This window comes from Crinia signifera, chromosome 8 (genome assembly GCF_055691185.1).
Source record: "Crinia signifera chromosome 8, ASM5569118v1, whole genome shotgun sequence".
Classification (NCBI taxonomy): Eukaryota; Metazoa; Chordata; class Amphibia; order Anura; family Myobatrachidae; genus Crinia; species Crinia signifera.
In genome coordinates, this window is record NC_139224.1 from 111,303,057 (window position 1) to 111,327,299 (window position 24,243).

Sequence of the window (24,243 nt, forward strand, 5' to 3'; positions counted from 1 at the left end):
GTTAAATTATTCAATTGATTTTGAATTCTATGCACGTATTTGAACCAAAATATATAAACATTATTAATTGTTGTATTCATTTAGCCCATATTTAGATATATTTAAGGTACTCTTTACCTAGAAGGGCGCCAGCGATTGGAATCGCGGGCGTCGGGGGTAAAAAATCGCGGTCATCGCGGGCATCGCGGGTAAATCGCGGGTACATAAAAATCGGCTGCCCGCGATGACCGCGATTTTCCCATAGGGAACAATGTTAAAAAGGATGATTGACCGCGATTTTCATGTAAAATGCCTCAATGCCCGCGATTTTACCATAGGAATCAATGTTAAATGGGCTACAGAGCCCAAATAGGCACAATTAACCCTTAAATGTCCCCCCAAATTTTTAACGCCACCCCACGATCCACGCCAACCCGAAGCGTGGCGAGCGCAGCGAGCCCGCGAGGGGCGGCGGTACGCGTCCTCCGACCTTTTCATGCCCTACTATCCACGTCGGCGTGGAGTTGAGAATAGAATAGTGTGGCGAGCGCAGCAAGCCACCGAGCCCGAAGCGTGGCGAGCGCAGCGAGCCCCGCGAGGGGCCGCGGATACCTTCACAGGTAAATGCGTCCCTTCGCGGACTTCACAGGTGTCCGCGTGGCCACGGACACCTGTGAAGCCCGCGAGGGGACGCGTATAACTGTGAAGGTATCCGCGGCCCCTCGCGGGGCTCGCTGCGCTCGCCACGCTTCGGGCTCGGTGGCTCGCTGCGCTCGCCACACTATTCTATTCTCAACTCCACGCCGACGTGGATAGTAGGGCATGAAAAGGTCGGAGGACGCGTACCGCCGCCCCTCGCGGGCTCGCTGCGCTCGCCAAGCTTCGGGTTGGCGTGGATCGTGGGGTGGCGTTACAAATTTGGGGGGACATTTAAGGGTTAATTGTGCCTATTTGGGCTCTGTAGCCCATTTCACATTGATTCCTATGGCCAAATCGCGGCCATTGAAGCATTGAATGGAAAATGGCGGTCAGCACAAAATTTAACATTGAACCCTATGGGAAATCGCGGTGATCGCGGGCATCGCGTCGCGGCCGTTAATGTACTGCCCGCGATGCCCGCGATCACCACGATGGGCGCCCTTCTAGGTAAAGAGTACCATATTTTATATATATATATATATTTATATTTTTTTTTATATATAAATATTCTTTGTCTTTATCTAGATTCACACTTAATTTGACCTTTATAATTTACTGATATAAATATTCACTGTAGCTATAGATAGAGTGATTGTGCCTCACGTGCAAAATTTAGATAGTAGATCTCTGTGGAATATTGGTAGATTAAAGCAGCATGAACCCAGCAATTTCAAGGAAAAAAAGCTGCATTTTAGCAGTGAAACGCGTAGGTTCTTGCCCACCACTTTTGCATCCAGAAGCAGTCCCCCGACCTAAGTCCAGAAGTGGTCCAGCGGAGAATTGCAAGCTGCACCATCAAGCCAGCGGCAGCTATTCCTTCCTTCACCGTGGCCATCTCAAGTTTGGGGGTACGCCACCTCCTAAGGACCCGGTAAAATTCCACACAGCCAAGGAAGTATCATCTCTTCCATTCACTGGACTCAACCACTCCATATCGGACTTCCCCAGTACTGGTGGACTCAACAAAAGGGTGACTATGCATATGCTCATATAAGTGCACTGAGCAAATATAGTGACTTTTTAAACCCCACCTCAATACCGGTTTCCCCCACTAATTGGCTCTTTTTATTGTATTATTATGTACCAATTATTTGTGTTTGATGTTGTACTTACTTATTAAATATCTATATTATTATTTTTTACTATAAAAACTATACTTGTGGTCTTAGCGCAGTTATACCCTTCCTGAACCTTTTTCTTTCACTATTGGGAGTGACTACCCATTTATTTTAACTGCAGCTCGGTAAAAGCACACTCATTTCAAAGCGCCTTCCTTTGATATCTTGATATCTATCCTTGCCCTCCACTGGGGCAGGGACTGATGTGAATGTTCAACTATACACTTTAAAGCACTGCGGAATATGTATGCGCTATATAAGAAACTGTTAATAAATAAATATATATATATATATATATAATATATTTATCAGGGAATGGGAGCACGCACAGATCTCAATGATATGTGCATGGTTCTGGCTAATTCGCCCATCAGAACCTGGTCTGATTTTTGGGCGAATTTTAGACACATTTATACAAATCGCATACCATTAAATATGCAATTTGTATACTTTTCAATGTGAAAACATCTGGTTGCGATGTGCTGCGAAAAACAGCCATCGCATTTCCAAAATGTCCAATTTGTTGGCCAGAATCGCACTTTTTTCACATTTTCACAGCTCATGCGAAAATGGAAAAACATGCGATTTCGTCCGTTTTTGTGAAAAAAATCGCAAAAAGAAAAATCGCATCCCATAGAGTGTCACCCCTAGTATTTTGAGAGAGAATATTGGACCTAGGCTATCCAACCCTATATTAGGAATAAAAAATAAAAAAAATGGCTAGGGCCCTCCACTAAAGGATACTATAAATGTGTCAAAGCCTTACTGTACTTGTGGGTTCATGAAAAACAGGAATATGGCAACTGAATCAAAAAAATAAATAAATATATGCATCCTATTTATGAATTCATTAATTGTGATACTACTTATTATGTATATGTGGCTGGAGTGACCTTGTGACCTCCAGTACATAGGTAGGACAACTTGTTTGCTCAAAGCTAGGTTTAGTCAAAACAGATCCAATATACTTAAAGGGTATTAGTTAAGCTGGGTACACATATGTACAATCGTCGGGCCGTTCTTCCGATCTGCGGACGAACGGCCGTTCGATTGTATATATGTGTACGCTGTCCCGATCCCTACGTTGCGATCGATAAACGGCCAAAAACGCTCTTGGCCGTCCACGGTCGGTCGGTCGCAGGTTCTTTGCTGCTTAATATTCTTCCGACAGGACGGCTCCATATCGAAAGAAAAGTGACATGTGTACGCACGTTCGATCGATATGCAGCCCGTTCCTGCGATCATTCCTCCCAAAAGCAGCACGCCCATGTGGGTGTTGACTAGCTGCGTCATCCCTCCATCAGCGCAGCATGTAAACAACAGGAAGTCTTCTCCCCCGTACTTTCCGCGCCATGCGGTTAAAGAATATTCGTTGTGTGTGCATTCCTTTTGAAATAAATAATCGTTGTGTGTGCATTCCTGACAGATATAGTTATAGAAGATAGATAGATAGATAGATAGATAGATAGATAGATAGATATGTGATGTTCATTGTTCTGCATAAACACTTAACATTTATTAAGAAATACTGACAAAAAATACTGTGAACACTTTGTTTATTTGGGTGGTCGGACCTGAACAGAGTATCACATACAGGTGCTTGCGTTAAGGTGTAGCAGGAACGCCCACCCACCCAAAAAACATAAAAACACATTTGAACATGGTGGTGTATGTAGTGGAAAGCGGTCCCACGGCAGCAACGCATCACATGGGAACATCCCGGCCTGCTCACATGTGATGCGTTGCTGCCGTGGGACTGCTTGCCATGACATAAGTGCCACGTGTGAAGGTTTAGCAGGAAAGCCCACCCACCCAAAAAACATAAAAACACATTTGAACATGGTGGTGTATGTAGTGGAAAGCGGTCCCACGGCAGCAACGCATCACATGGGAACATCCCGGCCTGCTCACATGTGATGCGTTGCTGCCGTGGGACTGCTTGCCATGACATAAGTGCCACGTGTGAAGGTTTAGCAGGAAAGCCCACCCATCCAAAAAACATGCAGTATATCAGCTGTGGTACCTGCCAAAATCTAAATGTGCAAATGGACATATTTTCTCTATACAGGTGCTTGCGTTAAGGTGTAGCAGGAACGCCCACCCACCCAAAAAACATAAAAACACATTTGAACATGGTGGTGTATGTAGTGGAAAGCGGTCCCACGGCAGCAACGCATCACATGGGAACATCCCGGTCTGCTCACATGGGATGCGTTGCTGCCGTGAGACTGCTTGCCATGACATAAGTGCCACGTGTGAAGGTGTAGCAGGAAAGCCCACCCACCCAAAAAACATAAAAACACATTTGAACATGGTGGTGTATGTAGTGGAAAGCGGTCCCACGGCAGCAACGCATCACATGGGAACATCCCGGCCTGCTCACATGGGATGCGTTGCTGCCGTGGGACTGCTTGCCATGACATAAGTGCCACGTGTGAAGGTTTAGCAGGAAAGCCCACCCACCCAAAAAACATAAAAACACATTTGAACATGGTGGTGTATGTAGTGGAAAGCGGTCCCACGGCAGCAACGCATCACATGGGAACATCCCGGCCTGCTCACATGGGATGCGTTGCTGCCGTGAGACTGCTTGCCACGACATGCACCATGCTTCTGGCCTCCAAATAAACAAGAAGGAGAAAAAAAGTTAAATAAAGTACACAAACTATTTTTTGACTTTACAATGCAAACCGTTGTAAATTTTCTCATATAAAGAGTGTACTACTGCTACGCCTTTTTGGATTTTTGAAATTTTTTGGGCTACGGTATGGACTTTTCCGCTTAGTTCTTGTAGACATTTATGGACTTGTGTCATGTTTTCTTGCATTGTGCTTTCGTCGCTGGACGTGTCAGGTGATGGTGTGTTCTTCTCCCCCTCTGCACTGACATCTGAAATCTCGATGATATCTATAATAAGTACAGATAAAGAAAGGTTTACCTTTCCACAAATGATACGTCACTATCCCATAAAGATGATTTGCAGTATACACTCACCATCTACACTGCTGGTGATCACAATCACTTGGTGGCCCTCTGCGGTCCCTTCCATCGGCTGCGCAGCCTGGATATCATCTATAGTGACAAGGTAAAGTGACATATTACTACCCCTTGTTGTGTGTATAAAACATGTGTTGTTCTGTTGGTGTGCTGGTACAAAACCTTACCTGTTGTACTCTCCTTCTTTATTTTTAGGTTGGAGGCCCTGTCTCTGCCTTCCTCATGTCTTCTCCTGGGATGGATTTCCTCTGAGTAAAAACAAGCAACATGTCAGCAAAACACACAAAATGTAATGGATCATGACAGTATATTAATAAAGCTACCTAGGGCATTGGACTCACTTCTTTTAATAATTCCACGAATTTTCTTGAGCTTGGCCTGCTCCTTGTGCTTCAGGTCCGACCACCGTTTTTGGAGCTGGTATTTGGACCTTCTTTTCCCAAACTTCTCCTTTATCTCCTTGCATACACGCTGCATAATAATTTCTTTTCTATAATTTGTCTTGGGGTATGTTTTTCTCGAACAATCGTAGTCCCTTCTATCCAGCATTTTGACCATCAGTTCCACCTCTGCAGATGACATGGCGGATGCGCGCGTCACTTTTTTCTCCTTGTTGTCAGCGATTTCTTTATCTGTTGTTATCAGTGCTGAATTGGAAAACAAAGGTTCTGTAGGTTCTGTACTGGCCTCCCCCATATGCGGTGGCGCCAGACCCTCCGACATGGCTCCTCGATGTCCCGTGTCTGTGTGACGCGAAGCACGTGAGTGGGGCGGAGATTCGTGTGCTCATCCAATCACTGTGTTTCAAGCCACGTTCAGCACGAAAGAATATTCCGTCGTTGCTGTTGGATTGATCGGAGCAGCGCAGCGAATTTTCCGGACTGTATCGACAATTATTTCGGTGAGTATTAAAACAAAATGTGTAGTTTTCTATGACAGGGACTTCAATCTGTGGGCCATGGGTATGCTGGGGCTTGTAGTGACCGTGTATCCTATGTCCCACAGAGTTTCAACTCCTGTACTATAGCTACAGTATATCTAGTGGCCCACAGACTGAACACCTGTACATTAAATGGTTTATGGTGTGCTTTGTGTATCAAGAAAATAATATGCCTTTTTATTTTATTTTTTGGAACAGAAATTCAACCATGGCAGAAAAAAATGTCGAGTTCATGAAGGATTTCATTGAGGCCTACAGGGATCAAAATTGTCTCTGGAACACAAAATCCAGAGACCATTCCAATCGGCAGAAGAGGCTATCTGCTCTGGAGGAGCTGGTGAGGGTGAGCCAGACATACTACCCCACAGCAAATGTAGAGTGGGTCCGGACTCGGATTGCCAATATGAGGACCGTCTTTAAAAAATAACTGAATAAGGTTGAGTCCTCAAAGCGGTCTGGGGCAGGGGCAGACCAAGTCTATGTGCCCAGGCTGTGGTACTACGACCTGCTGGCCTTCACGGTGGACCAGGAGCTGCCCAGGGATTCGGTCAGCAACACTTCAAGGAACCAGCCTGCCCCCTCCACCTCCGCGTGCAACCAAGAGGTTTCTGATGACACCTTTTGCGGCACAGTAAGTAGACGGATTTTATTTTAATTTTTTTTTTCAAACCAGATAAATATAACAGCAAGTACAGTATAAAAGTTGTGAACATGTAAAATTAAAAGGGGGGGTATCGCCCCCTGCAGCTGACCTCTCTGTTGGGCACAACAGAGAGGTCAGTTGCAGGGGGCGATACTCCCCCCCTTTTGGTTATACATCGTCAATTTGACCTTCTCTGTGGCCCTAATTCTGGTTCTTCTCAGTGGTGGAGCTATACTCTTATCCGCCTGAGAACACAGTGATCAATATTCAGACATCGCAAGTGCATTTACCACATTTTTTGTATTTGGAACTTTTGGTTGGCATTGGTAATCCCTGGTATCTACACTGTTGTAGTCTTTCTGGCGCGGATTATTGTAATATTTTTTGTTGTCTAAAATTAACGGAATAATATCATTCTGCCAATCCACAGCGCCAACACCAATAAAATACTGCATGTATTCATCCCTGTTAATTTAGCACGCATAGATGCATTTCTGGTGTTTAAATTAGTATTTGGTATGTCTGGTATCTAAATAATTAGTTTCCAGAGATGCCAGTCATAACGCCTCTTCAACTAGCTCACTTTCATCCATGGCAGCAACATGGTGGTGTATGGGCTGCGTTCTTCTGCGTAGATATAAAAATATATGGAAGTCTTAAAAATCGATAGTGATACATCATTGTCATCTTGTTTTGTTACAGCCATCGCTATTTGCCGAGGATGAATAATGGCCATAGCAGCCAAAATGCACGCACGAGCCTTCCTTCTCCTCAAGCTCATGATTAAAAAGGCCCAAATGCACCGATAGACGAACGAACGTACGTACGTATATCCAGTACAGCTAGCAATGATCTGAATAGTCACGGCTCTATTCACTGTACTACACGAACGATTCTTTGTTCCGTGATCACGCCTCGTTTTGGTATGCTCTTTTAAATCCAGCCCATTATGATAATGTTGTGTACATTTTTATCGTGCGAATAGCCAGAACGGGAGAGTGTGTACGGTGGTACAATCTTTTTCTTGCGATTGTTTGGACGGGAGTACATCGGACGTCGCAAGTAAAATTGTACATATGTGTACGCGCAGATCGGTCGTATGTTTCGGACGGCCGAACGTGTATTCGGACGATCGAACGGTCGCAAGAAAAATTAAATTGTACATATGTGTACCCAGCTTTACATACTGTAGTGTTTCATTACACTTTTCTGAAGTTAATAATTGTGATACAAAAGGATTATGTGTCACAGGGGCTCAACAAATCAAGGAGACCATTAGAGGGGGATTTATGTGAAAAAGAAACTTTCTGAATCTTTAAGTTGGGTACATTATTCCCACCAAGGGTTAAATTATTCAATTGATTTTGAATTCTATGCACGTATTTGAACCAAAATATATAAACATTATTAATTGTTGTATTCATTTAGCCCATATTTAGATATATTTTAGGTACTCTTTACCTAGAAGGGCGCCAGCGATTGGAATCGCGGGCGTCGGGGGTAAAAAATCGCGGGCATCGCGGGTAAATCGCGGGTACATAAAAATCGGCTGCCCGCGATGTCCGCGATTTTCCCATAGGGAACAATGTTAAAAAGGATGATTGACCGCGATTTTCATGTAAAATGCCTCAATGCCCGCGATTTTACCATAGGAATCAATGTTAAATGGGCTACAGAGCCCAAATAGGCACAATTAACCCTTAAATGTCCCCCCAAATTTTTAACGCCACCCCACGATCCACGCCAACCCGAAGCGTGGCGAGCGCAGCGAGCCCACGAGGGTGCACCTCTGATGAAAACTGCACCCAGCAGTTGAAACGGCTGTCAGGTCAGCAGCTGTCACTTAGTGCAATGTTGCACTCTTAATAAACCACTTTTTCTTCACCTATACTACCGTGTGCCGGATCCATCCTTTCTCTGAGGGGGTAAGTGTCTCATATATATATATATATATATATATATATATATATATATAATATATTTATCAGGGAATGGGAGCACGTACTTAGTTTAAAATGAGAAAACAAACTTTTTGTTACTCAAGTTGGCAAATTTGTTAGTCAACGTTTCGATCCTATGTAAGGATCTTTGTCAAGACATCCATATATAACACAGGATACATCTCAGCAGGCAGTATACACAGACAGGCAACTTGGCCGCTATTTTTAGTATGACAAATTAGTAGTGAGCACACGCCCCCTCACATGAGTGCCTCAGACCAGAAGTGGGCAGAAAAACTACTTAGCGGTCACCCAGTGTTATGCTCACCATGGTAGGAGACAGGGTCCCAAAGGACTTCTGGGAGGAGACCACACAGATGCTGAGGGATGATTTAGGCAGTGCTGGATGCCGACCTGGAATCTTCCGGTTATCTTCTGGCAGTCGCCTGGGTACGCTTTCGCCTAAGCCCAAAGAGCACACCAGTGAGCCTTGTCGCCTATGAAAGCACTTTTCCCGTAAGACTGGACACGTCTACAGGTACTGATCTGCCGCCAGGACTTACGTTGACTGGTGGCAGTGCAGGCTTAACCCGTAACGACCCAGGCAAGCTACCAGCGAGGGATGAGGTACAGAGAGAGCTAACTATGCCTACTACACTAAAGACAAGGGCTAGTACACATGACACTGGACGGACAGGCTAAAACAGGGTACACACAAGCAGACAACACTAGTGGAGTATACAGAGTGAATTGTATAAACCAGGTGACAAATAATGAATAACAACAACAGGGTATAGAGGTGGAACACAGGGGGAATGACACGCTATATACACTGAGACTGAATATACGGCCTAACTCGTGAAACCCCCCCCCCCGCGCAGGTGTCCCGGGCAGGGATGACACTTCGGGAAGGACCGTAGACAAGTTCTTAATGAAACTCTATACCAGTAAATGTATAAGTACCCAAAAGATGGAAAGATTGGGGATACTGGGGTATAAATAACCTCTAAGTAACCTCTACAGGGTTAACCACAATCTTAAGTAACAGAGGAGACCAGATACTAAAACAGAGAAGTCATGACAAGCCTCAGACAGACTCTATATCCGACAATGGACTTCCCTCAGAGTGACAGCTATAAAGGGGCTGAGTCCAATCACCGGGTCTGAGAACTGCCCACAATAAATTAATATAAGCTGAACAGCTGATTTTCCCGGCTGCCTGGCATCTCCATCGCCTAGGCAACCGCTGCAGCAGCGGGGAGCACGGGGAGGAGATGCTTCCTGGTTGCCTAGCAACGGTAGCCGGAAGTTCAGGCACGGAAGGCGTAGGGAGGGCGGAGCCACCGGAGCTCATGCTCCGGGCGCCGATTGGTCGAATGGCGCCGCCGGCCCGCCCCCCCTCCGCAAATGATCCCACTGCAGTCTGCTAACGGGCAGCATGTGCAGCGCCGGCGGCTGTCCTGCCCGGCGCCTGCCTCCAGCCCTGCGCGCCCGGTCCCTGCCGCCAAGCGTCACGGACGGTGGGGCCGGGCGGCGGACTGACATAATAATTATGACCGCGGCCGCCGGATTACATACTTAGGACCCGGGAGCCCCCCCCCCTCCCCCCCCTCCCCCCCAACACCAGCAGCCCGGCACCGCGACCCCCAGCAGCAGCGGCGGGCGCATTTCCTGCCACAGCCAGCAGCGCCCGGGGACAGCAGTAATGATGGGGAACCGGGATATGGAGCAGCTCATCCCGCTGGTGAACCGGCTGCAGGACGCCTGGAGCTGCCGCGGATAGCCGTGGTGGGCGGGCAGAGTGCGGGGAAGAGCTCGGTGCTGGAGAACTTCGTGGTCAGATAACAGGCGGGAACCATGGCTGCTAGATCCCAGGAGCAGCACATCTCCATGATATGGCACTGGACAGGGGCCATGCCCACAATGGCTTTTTAAAAAAAAAACTATGTGCACAGTAGGTAAATTCGCGGCCTGTGACTCTAGCCTGCATACCCTTTTCACTGATATATAATGGGCATCATGTGTGTGGGGCATATGTATAATGGGCATCATGTGTGGGGCATATGTATAATGGAGCATCACGCTGTGGGGCATTTGTATAATGGAGCTTCGCGCTGTGGGGCATATGTATAATGGGCATCATGTATGTGGCATATGTTTAATGAGCATCAAGGTGTGGGGCATATGTATAATGGAGCTTCACGTTGTGGGTCATAGGTATAATGGGCATCACGGTGTGTAGCATATGATTAATGGAGCATCATTCTGAGGGGCATTTGTATAATGGAGCTTCACGTTATGGGGCATATGTATAATGGGCATCATGTGTGTGGCATATGTATAATGGAGCATCACGCTGTGTGGCTTTTGTATAATGGAGCTTCACATTGTGGGGCATATGTATAATGGAGCATAACTGTGTGTGGCATATGTGTAATGGAGCATCATGGTGTGGGGCATATGTATAATGGGCATCATGTGTGTGGCATATGTGTAATGGAGCATCACGGTGTGGGGCATATGTGTAATGGAGCAACACGGTGTGGGGCATATGTATAATGGGCATCATGTGTGGGGCATATGTATAGAGGGAGAGTGAATCTCTCTGGCTTCTGCTGCTGCCCTGCTGTGCTGTATATATCTTTATATGTATATATATTTATTTATTTACAGCTGTTAGCATGTTATATAGCACAGCAGATTCCATTACAGGTTGTTATATAGCGCCAGCAGATTCAGTTACAGCGTCTTATATAGGGCAGCAGATTCCGTTACAGCCTCTTGTATAGCGCAGCAGATTCCGTTACACGGTCTTATATAGCGCAGCAGATTCCGTCAGTGTCTTATATATTGCAGCAGATTCCGTTACAGGTCCTTATATAGCGCAGCAGATTCTGTTACAGTATCTTATATAGCGCAGCAGATTCCGTTACAGTATCTTATATAGCGCAGCAGATTCCGTCAGTGTCTTATATAGCGCAGCAGATTCCGTTACAGGTTCTTATATAGCGCAGCAGATTCCGTTAGCCACGCCCCCAATTCATTACCGGGTGGGGGTGGGGGGGGCTCGAAATATGCCCTTGCTCCGGGCACCATGGCACCTAGCTACACCGCTGCGTCCCGGCAGCTTAACAACAGCGGGGACGCACACTCTGAGACCCGTCTGCCGTGGACATGATATGTAACTGCCACTACTAGGGACATCCATAACTACAGTAGCACTACTGGGGACATCAATAACTGGTACTACTGGGGACATGATATGTAACTGGCACTACTAGGGACATGGTATGTAACTGGCACAATTGGGAACATGATATGTAACTGCCACTAAATATGTGCAAGAAAATTATTGCTTAGCATTCAAATTCAGTGCCTTAGAAAGTATACAAACTTTGATTCATATTTTGAAACCATGTTTCATGCACACATAAAATATATTTGTGTGCATTTCATAAATTTGATGTGTTTATACAACATAAATGCAGTTTGTGTTCACACATGGGATCCGAAATAAGGAATAGTCTGTTGCTTCTAATCCCAAACATTTTGGCTAAGCCTACTCAACCTGTATTTAGATATCATGTTATAATTTAATCACTTTAGGTGCCCATACACGGTACAATCAGGGGCATAACTAGACACTTGTGGGCCCCATAGCAACATTTTAAGCTTTTAGAAATCCAGCCCAGTCTCTGTATTCTGTGATACTGTATTCTCTGTCTGTGTCCTGTGACATCCCCTTCTCTCTGACTGTCTCTCTCTGTGCTGTGAATCCACTTGATCTCTCTGTCTCTGTACTATATACATATGCAGTCACTGTGTGCTGTGACTCCCACAGCTCTCAAACTGTCTCTATCAAATCCCCAGGAGCTCTCTGACTGTTTCTCTGTCCCAACTCCCCTCTGTCATTTCTCACTCTTGACAGTCACCCTGTCCCATCTCTCTGTTTCTTCCAGCAACAGTCTATGTGTCCAGACTCCCCTATCACTCTGGGCCTTATTCTAGTTCACTCTTTCTGACAAATTCCTTCTTAGATGGACAAAACCATGTGCACTGCAGGTGGGGCTGATGTTACTTGTGCAGAGAGAATTAGATTTGGGTGGGGTTTTACTTCAAAGTGAGATCTATATTGCAGTGTAAAAATAAAGCAGCCAGTATTTACCCAGCACAGAAACAAAATAACTCACCCAAATCTAATTCTCTCTGCACATTTTACATCTGCCCCCCTGCACTGCACATGGTTTTGTCCTTCTTAGAAGGATTTTGTCAGAAAGAGTGAACTAGAATAAGGCCCTCTGTGACTGTCTCTCCATTCCTTCCCTCTCCTAGCTCTCTTTTCTGTCTCTGTCTCTGTCTTTTCTGTCTCTGTCTCTGTTAGCAACAGTCTCTGTGTCTCATACCTCCCAACTTCTGTGTTGGGGAAATAGGGACACTCGCGCTGCGAAAAAGGGGCGGGGTATATGCAAATGAGGACGCAGTTTATGCTAATTAGCCGTGACCTCTTTTTCATACGAGAATAGACGCTGTGCGCATGCGCACAGCGTCTTTACTATTAGATTGGGGGGTCTCCCAACTGCCACCCCCCGCAGCGGGACAATGCCTGCCGCGGGTGGGACAGCGGGACAGGACCCGAAAATCAGGAATGTCCTGCTGTAATCGTGACAGTTGGGAGGTATAGTGTCTTAACTCCACAATCTCTATCTCTTCCTGGTTTATAGTTATACTATAAACATGCTGCCTGTCTCTGTCCTGGCTCTGTTAAGTTGCTGGGTCCTAGTGCCAGCAGATAGCTTAAACTTTTAATGTAGAAAGTCAGAGTGAGTCAGTGCAGCGTGACTGGGTGCAGGGGGAGCAGCGGGCCCTGGAAACAGCTTGGGCCCCATAGCAGCTGCACCCCCTGCACCCTCTGTAGTTACGCCACTGGGTACATTTATTGTATGCAATTTGGACTAGATCGCATTGCATATGTTTTGCAATGCAAAGAGATGCAATGCAACCTAGTACAAAAGGTATGTGCAGCACATACTTTTTGAGCTGTGCGATGGGATGTGTGTTGCAGCGCGCATCTCATTGCACCCTGCAATTGTACAAAGTATGGGCACCTACAGTATATGCTAATGCTGTTTCATTTCAGTGTACACTGATAGTTTCAAGAGCCCTAATACTGTATGAAGTTCACAAATCAAATTTATTTGGGGTAAATAAATAAGAAGTAGAATTTGATTGGTTGCTGTGAGCTACATCCCATCCTTAATAGAACTCCCAGCTTAGTAAATTTACCCCATTTTCCTCTATTAGCAAAATAGAGCACTTTAATTGATCAATAACGCCAACATCTTGTACTTGTGTTGACTATTGGGTTTCAGGCTCTATGTAAATATTTTCATGGAATTTTGCCTAGGGCACTGGATGAAATCCTGGTGCGCTCCCAAAAATCTATTATTGTGTGCTTGTATTTCTAACAGTACATGCTGTTTTTCTCTGTTCATGAAAGAAATATCTTTTTTTGCCAAAAAACATAATGTGACCAGGACACAAGAGGAGACTGTTCTGAATTTGATATACAGTATGATACTTGTATATTATGCTTAAATAAGTTTGCATACAGAGCATAACAGGCCTTGAAGTACTTTGTATGCAGATTCAAACACCAGTGCCTGATTAACCAATAAGATGATTAGGATACAATCTAGGGCACCAGGTTCGGAAGGGGACCCCTTGCAGGTGACAGCTGAGGAAAAAAATTGAAGGCCTGATTTATTCCATGCTTGATAGCTATCAGCCGTCCCAATGTATTGTGGGGAGTAAAGTGCTTAAGGTGACCAGGGGAGCCATCAAGGGGGCAGCGCCATCTTAACGCATGGGTTTACTGGCCAGCTGCCCGGTCACACAATTCTAGGGGCCTTCGAGTAGGGGATTGGTGGTGCCTCTAGAGCAGGGCTGGGCAACACCGGCCCTCCAGATGTTGATGAACTACACATCCCAGCATGCCTTGCATCAGTTTCAGCATGGCCACATAGCAAAACTAATGCAAAGCATCCTGGGAGGTGTAGTTCACTAACATCTGGAGGGCCGGTGTTGCCCAGCCCTGCTCTAGAGTCTCTTGTGTGGCTAGTAGAGATTGCTCCCTGGCTGCATTTGTTGTGAATTACAACAAAATCAGAGCTACTAGGAAACAGTCTCTACCAGCCTAGAGGTATGATTTTTTTTTTAACTTAAGTAGGGGCCCCAGTGCATTGCTTTGCCTAGAGCCCACAATGCCATTAAGATGGCCCTGAGGGGGGTCTGATGCGATGAGATCACATCTCATCGCATCTCGGTTTTGCGATAAGATGAGATGAGCTCTAGTACAAAAAGTATGTGCTGCACATACTTTTTGTATTAGATGTCATCTAATCTCATCTTATCGCAAAACCGCGATGCAATGAGATGCGATATTGTATCCAATATTGGATACAATAATTGTACCGTGTATGGGCACCTTCAGTCTTGGGCCCCAGAATTTGTGATGGCAGCCCTAAAGGTGACTGCCAGGTGGCTGTGCCAATGTAAATTACTGATGGAACCTGTCACGAAATGGGTGTGTGGAATCAGTCGTGACTGGAGTGGTCAGATGGTGGATTGATGGAGTGGTGCGGATCTCAGGAAGAGAGGCGTGACCACCTGGAGATGGGTTAACACAAACAGGTTTATTGAAGGAACTCATATAACAGATAATGTAACCAGGATCAATACTTCTTGATTGGACAAATAATAACTAGATGCAAGTCTCTGATAAATAACAAGTAACAAAAGATAGCAGTCCTTTGCAAAAATAAACAAGATGGCAGTCCGTTCAAAATAAACAAGATATGTGCCGGTAGTTCTGGGAGGATAAGGCAATGTTCAGGATTTGAGTTTAGAGAAAAGGATACCTGAAAATTGGACAATTGGCTGACTGAAGATTGGACAATTGGATGACTGAAGATTGGATGGCTGGATGACTGAAGATTGGATGGCTGGATGACTGAAGATTGGATGGCTGGATGACTGAAGATTGGATGGCTGGATGACTGAAGATTGGATGGTTGAATGATTGCAGATTGGATGGCTGGGATCAGGATACAGCTGAATGACAGGATTACTGGAAGATTACAGCAGAGACGTAGCACACAATAGCTGGATGCAGCTTGTAGCAGGCAGGTCAGGAAACTGGTATCAGGACAGGGTAGCGACTTGGTGTTGACACAGGAACAGGTGACGGAGATAACAGAACTGAAATGGCTGACTTGGCATATAACAAATAACTGAAGAAAACCGAGTATAAACACAGGAACTAGATGAGCAGGAACTGGAGCAGGAATTGGACCATTTGTGGACCAGACCGGGAGCGCTGGACCAGCCGGACAAGCAGAGCCTCTGGGAGCTGAACGCTGAAGACTCACGCAGGGATTCCAGGAAGCAGGCTTGAACTGCACAGAACATCCAGCACATGCAGCAGGAAGACAAGTTGCTGAAGTCAGTTCTGCCTCTGTGAGCAGGATATTTATCCCCCCTGCCTTGTATTGATTTGAGGAAATGACAGAGGGCAATCTGCAATCTGAGGCAGGAATCCAGAATACTTCAGTCTGAACTAAACAGGTGAGCCACATGGAACAGGAGAGCAAAGGGTTACAGGTGATTCCAGCTTCTGCCAGGATTTCTATCAGGTGCAATCAATCAATGAACCAGCAATGCACAGACTGTCTGGCAGCATGAATGGAGTCAGACTGAGACAGAGCAGAATCACCATACAGGTAAGCTTGACTAAGCAGATCTGTGACATTACCCCCTCCTTCAGGGTGGACTCCGGACACCTATGCCAGAACCTTCTTTGGAAGGGAGCTCAAGGTTAACGACGATGCTTCTTCTTTTTCTTAGATGAATGCTTTGATTTTTTTGAGGAAGGTGAAGCTTTAGGTTCTGCAAAACAGGCACCAGAGAGCACAGGACCTCCCAGGAAGGGAGTGGCATCATAATCAGAATCATACTCTGAATTTGAGTCTTGGTCTAAGGTCAGGATTGAAGACCTCTCAGTTGAATTGAAACTCCCTGAAGGACCACTGAGGTAGCATGAAGCGGAAGATCCAATACATATGGTGGGTATTGACGGGGCAGATTGCTTTTCAGAAGATGATCCTGGAGAATTGGACAGTCCAGAGGAACCAACACAATGGGTGGACATGGATGTGTACCCAATTCTAACGTCCATAGATTTGGGCATCAATAGACAATTTTTTGAAACCTTGGAGGTTCTAAGGCATTGTTGAGATGGTGCACAATCTTGGATGGATGGCAAAGAATGGTTGGTTTTGGCCACCGGATGACTTTTAACTGTAGTGGTGGAGGAATTCTTACAGGGAGTCTTTGAACCGAACCTTTCCACTACGGCCTTGGAGAAGGATGTCAGATCTCGAAGTCTGGAGTCGTTAGATTCATAAAACGGACAAGCCCACTCCAAAGCTTCTCCTTTAAATGACAAAAACAGGTAACTGACGATGTTGGCTAGCGTGAGACCAGATGAAGGTTCGGTTTCCAATATAGACAAATATTGGTTCACCAGGGCTTCATAATGGACAAGATCCCCATCAAAATAGATGGGCGAATATTCTCTGCTTGAATCTTGAAATGGTTTTGATGGAATTGGGGCTTTGGAAGGCTTCAGCTGATCAAGAATCTTGGACTTTTTAGGAAAAACTGGAACCACGGAAGCCTCAGACACGGCGGGCACATTGAGTGTTTTGTGCATGGCAGACCCCTCGGATGCCTTGGGCAAGGCAGTCTGCACTGGAATAACTGGAACAACCTCAGGCCCGGAGGCCAGGGCAGGTGTGTCCTCAGGCCCGGAGGCCAGGGCAGGTGTGTCCTCAGGCCCGGAGGCCAGGGCAGAAGTGTCCTCAGGCCCGGAGGCCAGGGCAGAAGTGTCCTCAGGCCCAGAGGCCAGGGCAGAAGTGTCCTCAGGCCCGGAGGCCAGGGCAGAGGTGTCCTCAGGCCCGGAGGCCAGGGCAGAGGTGTCCTCAGGCCCGGAGGCCAGGGCAGAAGTGTCCGACTCTCCTCCAGGGTCTCTGGTATACAGGACCCCCTCCTGGGACTGGACACCTGGAATATCCCCCTTCTGGGACTGGACACCTGGATTCACCCCTACTTGGGACTGGACACTTGAAATCCCATTTTGGGGCTGGACACAGAAAGCCCTCTTCTGGGACTGGAGAGAGTGAACCCCCTCTTGGGGCAGGAGACTTTGAACCCCCTCTTGGGGCAGGAGACTTTGAACCCCCTCTTGGGGCAGGAGACTTTGAACCCCCTCTTGGGGCAGACTTTGAACCCCCTCTTGGGGCAGGAGACTTTGAACCCCCTCTTGGGGCAGGAGACTTTGAACCCCCTCTTGGGGCAGGAGACTTTGAGCCCCCTCTTGGGGCAGGAGACTGAGAGCCCCCTCTTGGGGCAGGAGACTGAGAGCCCCCTCTTGGGGCAGGAGACTGAGAGCCCCCTCTTGGGGCAGGAGACTGAGAGCCCCCTCTTGGGGCTGGAGACTGAGAGCCCCCTCCTGGGGCTGGAGACTGAGAGCCCCCTCCTGGGGCTGGAGACTGAGAGCCCCCTCCTGGGGCTGGAGACTGAGAGCCCCCTCCTGGGGCTGGAGACTGAGAGCCCCCTCCTGGGGCTGGAGACTGAGAGCCCCCTCCTGGGGCTGGAGACTCTGGACCCCCTTCTGGGGCTGGATACAGCAGCCCCCTTCTTGAGACTGGAGAGGCTGAACTCCCCTCTGGAGCTGAAAAGGCTGAACCCCCTCTTGGGGCTGGAGACGGGATACTCGTTCTGAATCTTTAGCACAAGATACCTCTGCTGGGGCTGCGGTATTGGACAACCCTCCTGAGGTTGATGAGACGGACACATGCTTTTGGGCAGAAAATCCTGAGACTCCACCTCCAGTAATGGATACAGGAACCTTCCCAGGAGCTCTGTGGACAGCAGTAAAACCGTGTTTGGCCAAGATGATCTTTGTTCTAGGGCCCCAAGTATTAACTCGGGTTTCTTTCTGAGCTGTAACGGGAGGAATCTCCCCATTTCTGGGCAGACGGAGAGAACAATCTTCTATGAAATGGTCTGAACCACCACAATAGAAGCACAGGTCTAGCTGCCTGCGCCGCTGACGTTCCTCCTCAGACAGCTGGGCTCGTGGTCTGCTTTGTGGTATGTCCTTACAAGGCTTATGAGAGGACTTCTCAGGAGTACTTGGAAGTGTAGTGGAAGTTCCTTTGCGCACAGTTCCACTGGAAAGGGGTACCAAAGAACTGTCCAATATGGCGGAGACTACAGAAAATTTTTTAGATGCTAATTCCTGTAGTTGATTCAGTAACTGGTGTAAAACCTTTAATGTCTCTGATTCTGGCTCTTTAAAGGTCCAAGCAGAACCAGATTGCAGATGGCAAAGTAACGGACTTATGACAGACCCACTGTCCGCAGAAGCCTCATCGTCCTCCTTTGGAGTAGCCAGGTAGTCAGGAGGTAGAGGTGAAGAGGCCAAATGACATGCGGCTGCAGATGTGACACGTGAGGATTCATTAGCCGGCAAGGATTGCTGCAGCTTGCAAGAACAACCAGATAAGTCTTGCCAGAACTTTGTGAGTAAGAACTGAAGATCAATCTGTCTCTCCATGCTGGTACTGTTATCTAGACAACCCACACTTCTCACACTCTGATCACTGACCAAGTCCATGTGACTTCAGCAAACTGTCACGAAATGGGTGTGTGGAATCAGTCGTGACTGGAGTGGTCAGATGGTGGATTGATGGAGTGGTGCGGATCTCAGGAAGAGAGGCGTGACCACCTGGAGATGGGTTAACACAAACAGGTTTATTGAAGGAACTCATATAACAGATAATGTAACCAGGATCAATACTTCTTGATTGGACAAATAATAACTAGATGCAAGTCTCTGATAAATAACAAGTAACAAAAGATAGCAGTCCTTTGCAAAAATAAACAAGATGGCAGTCCGTTCAAAATAAACAAGATATGTGCCGGTAGTTCTGGGAGGATAAGGCAATGTTCAGGATTTGAGTTTAGAGAAAAGGATACCTGAAAATTGGACAATTGGCTGACTGAAGATTGGACAATTGGATGACTGAAGATTGGACAATTGGATGACTGAAGATTGGACAATTGGATGACTGAAGATTGGATGGCTGGATGACTGAAGATTGGATGGCTGGATGACTGAAGATTGGATGGTTGAATGATTGCAGATTGGATGGCTGGGATCAGGATACAGCTGAATGACAGGATTACTGGAAGATTACAGCAGAGACGTAGCACACAATAGCTGGATGCAGCTTGTAGCAGGCAGGTCAGGAAACTGGTATCAGGACAGGGTAGCGACTTGGTGTTGACACAGGAACAGGTGACGGAGATAACAGAACTGAAATGGCTGACTTGGCATATAACAAATAACTGAAGAAAACCGAGTATAAACACAGGAACTAGATGAGCAGGAACTGGAGCAGGAATTGGACCATTTGTGGACCAGACCGGGAGCGCTGGACCAGCCGGACAAGCAGAGCCTCTGGGAGCTGAACGCTGAAGACTCACGCAGGGATTCCAGGAAGCAGGCTTGAACTGCACAGAACATCCAGCACATGCAGCAGGAAGACAAGTTGCTGAAGTCAGTTCTGCCTCTGTGAGCAGGATATTTATCCCCCCTGCCTTGTATTGATTTGAGGAAATGACAGAGGGCAATCTGCAATCTGAGGCAGGAATCCAGAATACTTCAGTCTGAACTAAACAGGTGAGCCACATGGAACAGGAGAGCAAAGGGTTACAGGTGATTCCAGCTTCTGCCAGGATTTCTATCAGGTGCAATCAATCAATGAACCAGCAATGCACAGACTGTCTGGCAGCATGAATGGAGTCAGACTGAGACACAGAGCAGAAGCACCATACAGGTAAGCTTGACTAAGCAGATCTGTGACAGAACCATTACTTTATGTACATTGTGCTACAGCACCAGCTGTGCAGCCTAAATCCAAAGTCTATATCACACGCCACAAGCATTAGACCCTTCATGCCAGTTGTATAACCTTTGTTACATGCACATGGGCAGTATGAATGGCGAGTACCTACACATGTGATTAGCAGCATTACAATGGGAGCTGTGTATTAGCTGAGGGCATCCGGAACCTTTAATCAGGCCCTGTCAAAGACACAGGGGTCCATTTATCATTCAATAGTTGCATCTAATTCCCTGAAAACACAATTTTTGGGGCTTAGCCGCAAATATTAAGTATCTCCTGAAGTTAAGTAGAAGGGACCATAGCAAGTATTTCCGATCCCTCCTGTCCCACACGCAGTGGCATCCCCCATAGGATTCTATGGGGGATGCAATGCTGCCAGATTTACTAATATTAATATATATGAAATGCGAAGGCGGTAGCCCATTGTAGCCTATGGGCTACTCTTTGCACCGCTGGCCAGATGCCGGTGCAGTCAGCCTGACCCTGCCTTTGCACAGACATACATCCAGAAGTTAGGATTGCATATTGCAAGGCAATCCTGTGCAGTAAGATCCCACCCAGATTACAACGAATATGCGATCCATGATAAATGGACCCCCCAATCACACACTTATAAAAAAGTGCTGTATAACAAATATATCAGAAACAATCAGTCTCCACTTGCGTTGCAACTAAGATGTATTTTCTGCAAATTAGATGCTCAATGCTTGAAGATTCTCAAGTGACCTGGTCAGTGGTATAACTTGAAATTTTGCGCCCCCCCAGCCAAAAAAGTCTCTGGTAACCCCCCCCAACCCCCGCCCGACATTAATTGTAAAAAAAAAATGTCCTACATGCTCATTGCCAGGAGTTTCTTCCACATTACCAGGGGTAACATGCTCGTTACCAGGGGTTTCTTGCTTGTTGCTAAGGGTTACATGCCCATTGCCAGGGGTTACATGCTCCTTGCAATACTTGGGCCATGGAGGAAGGGAGGCAGTATATGGGTGGCTCCAACTGTACTTGCCCGTCACAAGGTAGCGCTGACTTTGGTTATGGCTATAAACGATGCCTATTTACTGCTGAGTATAGCATTAACTAATGATGTGCTACCCTGTGGCATGAGCCTAATGATGCGCACAGCTGTCAGCCCCGCCTCATCTTTCACTGAGCTGCTCATCCCTGCATGGCAGCGTGGGTATTTTCAGCTGTGCCCCGCAGACCCAGCCAGCTGGCTGCCCCAAACCATGGTGGGGTCTGTGGCACCCCAGTTACGCCACTGGAATTGGTGTGCCAAGAGGGGCTGTTTGGGGTGCCAGCAGAAAAGCTGAATGAAGACAAATCTATATGGCTAAACTCTGAAGTACTATGGTGCCAAACCCTTTTCTAATAATTTCTCAGGTCACAGATGTTTCACCTCTTCACTGCTGAATCTTTTCCCCTCACAGATCTAAGACTTTTTTGTCCTTTCTGGGTTGTCTGCATCAGTATCGGTAACTTACTTATGCAATACCCCCAAAATTTTTTTATATATATATTTTAACTTTAATATAATAACATTCATTTGTGGCCTCACCTCACATGACAAAGACATTCTACCCAAAATGTGCAGGAAAACTTTTGTATTTATTGATGTTGCAATGTGAAATAACAGCAAAGATGTGACTTCTATTGTCTATCTGCCACCGAGAAATTCCTTGTGGTTCTTGTTTCTGCATTAAATCCAGCTTTCCAAAACAGATAAAAGCAGGCCTCCATGTGCAGGTTTTTAGAATAGAGGGCCTGATGCTGAGTTAATTGCAAATTCTTTCTCAAATGGGCAAAACCATGTGCAGGTTGGGCAGATGTAACGTGTACAGAGAGAGTTAGATTTGGGTGGGGCATGTTCAAACTGAAATCTAAATTGCAGTGTAAGAAGAAAGCAGCCAGTGTGTACTCTGCACAGAAACAAAATAACTCCTCAAAATGTAGCTCTATTTACACATATTACCTTTGGCCCTCCTGAAGTGCACATGGTTTTGCCCATTTTCAGAAAAATGTAGCTTTTGTAATCACCTCTAAATAAGGCCCAAAAACTGCATTAGAATACACATTATCTCCACTATATCTCTTTACCAGGCTTAATACATCTGCCTCAACAGATAATAACCATTAACGGACCATAACATTTGAAAGCAGTAAAAGAGGGATTTTACTGTTTCGTCCCATTTCTGACACTTTTCATTTGCCTGCAGCATGTTTCTGTTGGGACAATACCTAATAATGTCAATGCGCCCCAACATGATGTTTGTTGAATCCAGACTATAAAGAAGAAGTGCTTAGGATGTGTAAGGCTATGAGTACATATGTATGTGTTATTCATTATTTATTTATTTATTAACAGTTTCTTATATAGCGCATACATATTCTGCAGCGCTTTACAGAGTATAGTTGAACATTCACATCAGTCCCTGCCCCAGTGGAGTTTACAATCTATGTTCCCTACCACATGTACATGCACACACAGTCATTCTAGGGTTAATTTTGTTGGGAGCCAATTAGCCAACCAGTATATTTTTGGATTGCGGGAGGAAACCGGAGTACCTGGAGGAAACCCACGCAAGTACGGGGAGAATATACAAACTCCGCACAGTTAGAGCCATTGTGGGAATCAAACCCATGACATCATGTGTTGAAACCGTTCCACTCATTTATACATTTTGCATCCAATTATACTGTAGCACATTCAGTAGCATTGATTTTATATGAATAGTTACAGATTACTGATGAGATACTTTCCTCAATTGTGTGTTTTTAAAAAAAAAAGGTTTTACATACAGTTCTGCAAATTTGTTGTGCAACGCAGTGTTGCTGTGTGATTAACCTTTCTTTATATCAGAAGAACAGCTTTGTTACAGTTCAGCACTGTAGCCAGACAGCTACAAGCATCACCATAAAGCAATAAAACCAGAACGTAACTGATGCCAGTGGTGATGTGCAATGCCGTTTTCCCACTCGTGTTCTTAGAGGCTTTTCAACACGATCCCATTGTGTGAAAATGGCTTCTCGGGCTCCAGTCCATTTTCCAGGACCAGTTAGACGGAGTTGGTAAGGATTGTATGGGCCAAACACAACTTTGAATGCTAAAGGTGGGTCGGTAAAGAACATCTTGAATATGTTTGGTTTGACTCCTATATCCAAAGCAAGATCATCCAGGTATGTAATGTAGTCTGTACGTCGAAAATTGTTTTTAGCTGTTGCAAACCTTGATAGATGAGAAAAAAAAGTATTTATATTAATTAAAATAATTAATTTCAGCATAGATGTCATAATTTTACAATAATTTCCATAGATAACGGTTCGCTTATTATAAGTTTTAATCTGAACAGACATGGTACAGTCTGCACTAACATTCATCCACTACACCGAAATTTCTGTGACAGAACTTAACCTCCATTGCAAAATATGACATTCGGTATGACATACAGTGATTGTCCAGTTATATTTTTGACAGGTACTGTACATTGTCGATAATCATAATATTGAAATCACAATTTCAACACTATCATGTCAACATAGTTCAACTTGTTCACAGCCAACATCCTCAGAATGTGCCTTCAGGTGAGTTAGCTATCAATTTATGAGCCAAAATCGGTACTATTATCATGTAGTCTTAAGACCACCCTATCAGAGATGCTGTGAAATAGTTGGAGGCTTAACCGTATCTTTTAAAATATATGCACGAGGGGTAGGTTTAGGGTAAGACTACAGGAATGTAAGGTTAGGCTTAGGGTTAGGCTGCAAAAAGGCAGGGATATGGTTATGCTGCATTAAGTGAGGGTTAGGGTTGGGGGAGGACTAGTGTAGGAGAGAGAGAAGATTCCCTGGCCTATACCCACAGGCATATCTATAGGTGCAATCAAACCCCCAGTGTCCG

At 45.9% G+C, this 24,243-nt stretch overlaps 1 protein-coding gene across 3 annotated transcripts in view; it reads right to left on the bottom strand.

Moving 5' to 3' along the window:
* Positions 1-22,675: 22,675 nt before the first annotated feature.
* The window catches only part of LOC146026374 (dimethylaniline monooxygenase [N-oxide-forming] 2-like), a 149,410-nt gene continuing 147,842 nt past the window's right edge, over positions 22,676-24,243 (bottom strand). For all 3 annotated transcript variants that reach the window (XM_083156995.1, XM_083156994.1, XM_083156996.1), the window contains one exon: positions 22,676-23,571. In XM_083156995.1, the coding sequence (XP_083013121.1) occupies positions 23,226-23,571 (346 nt within the window). In that variant the 3' untranslated portion in view covers positions 22,676-23,225. The remainder of the gene's footprint in view (positions 23,572-24,243) is intronic.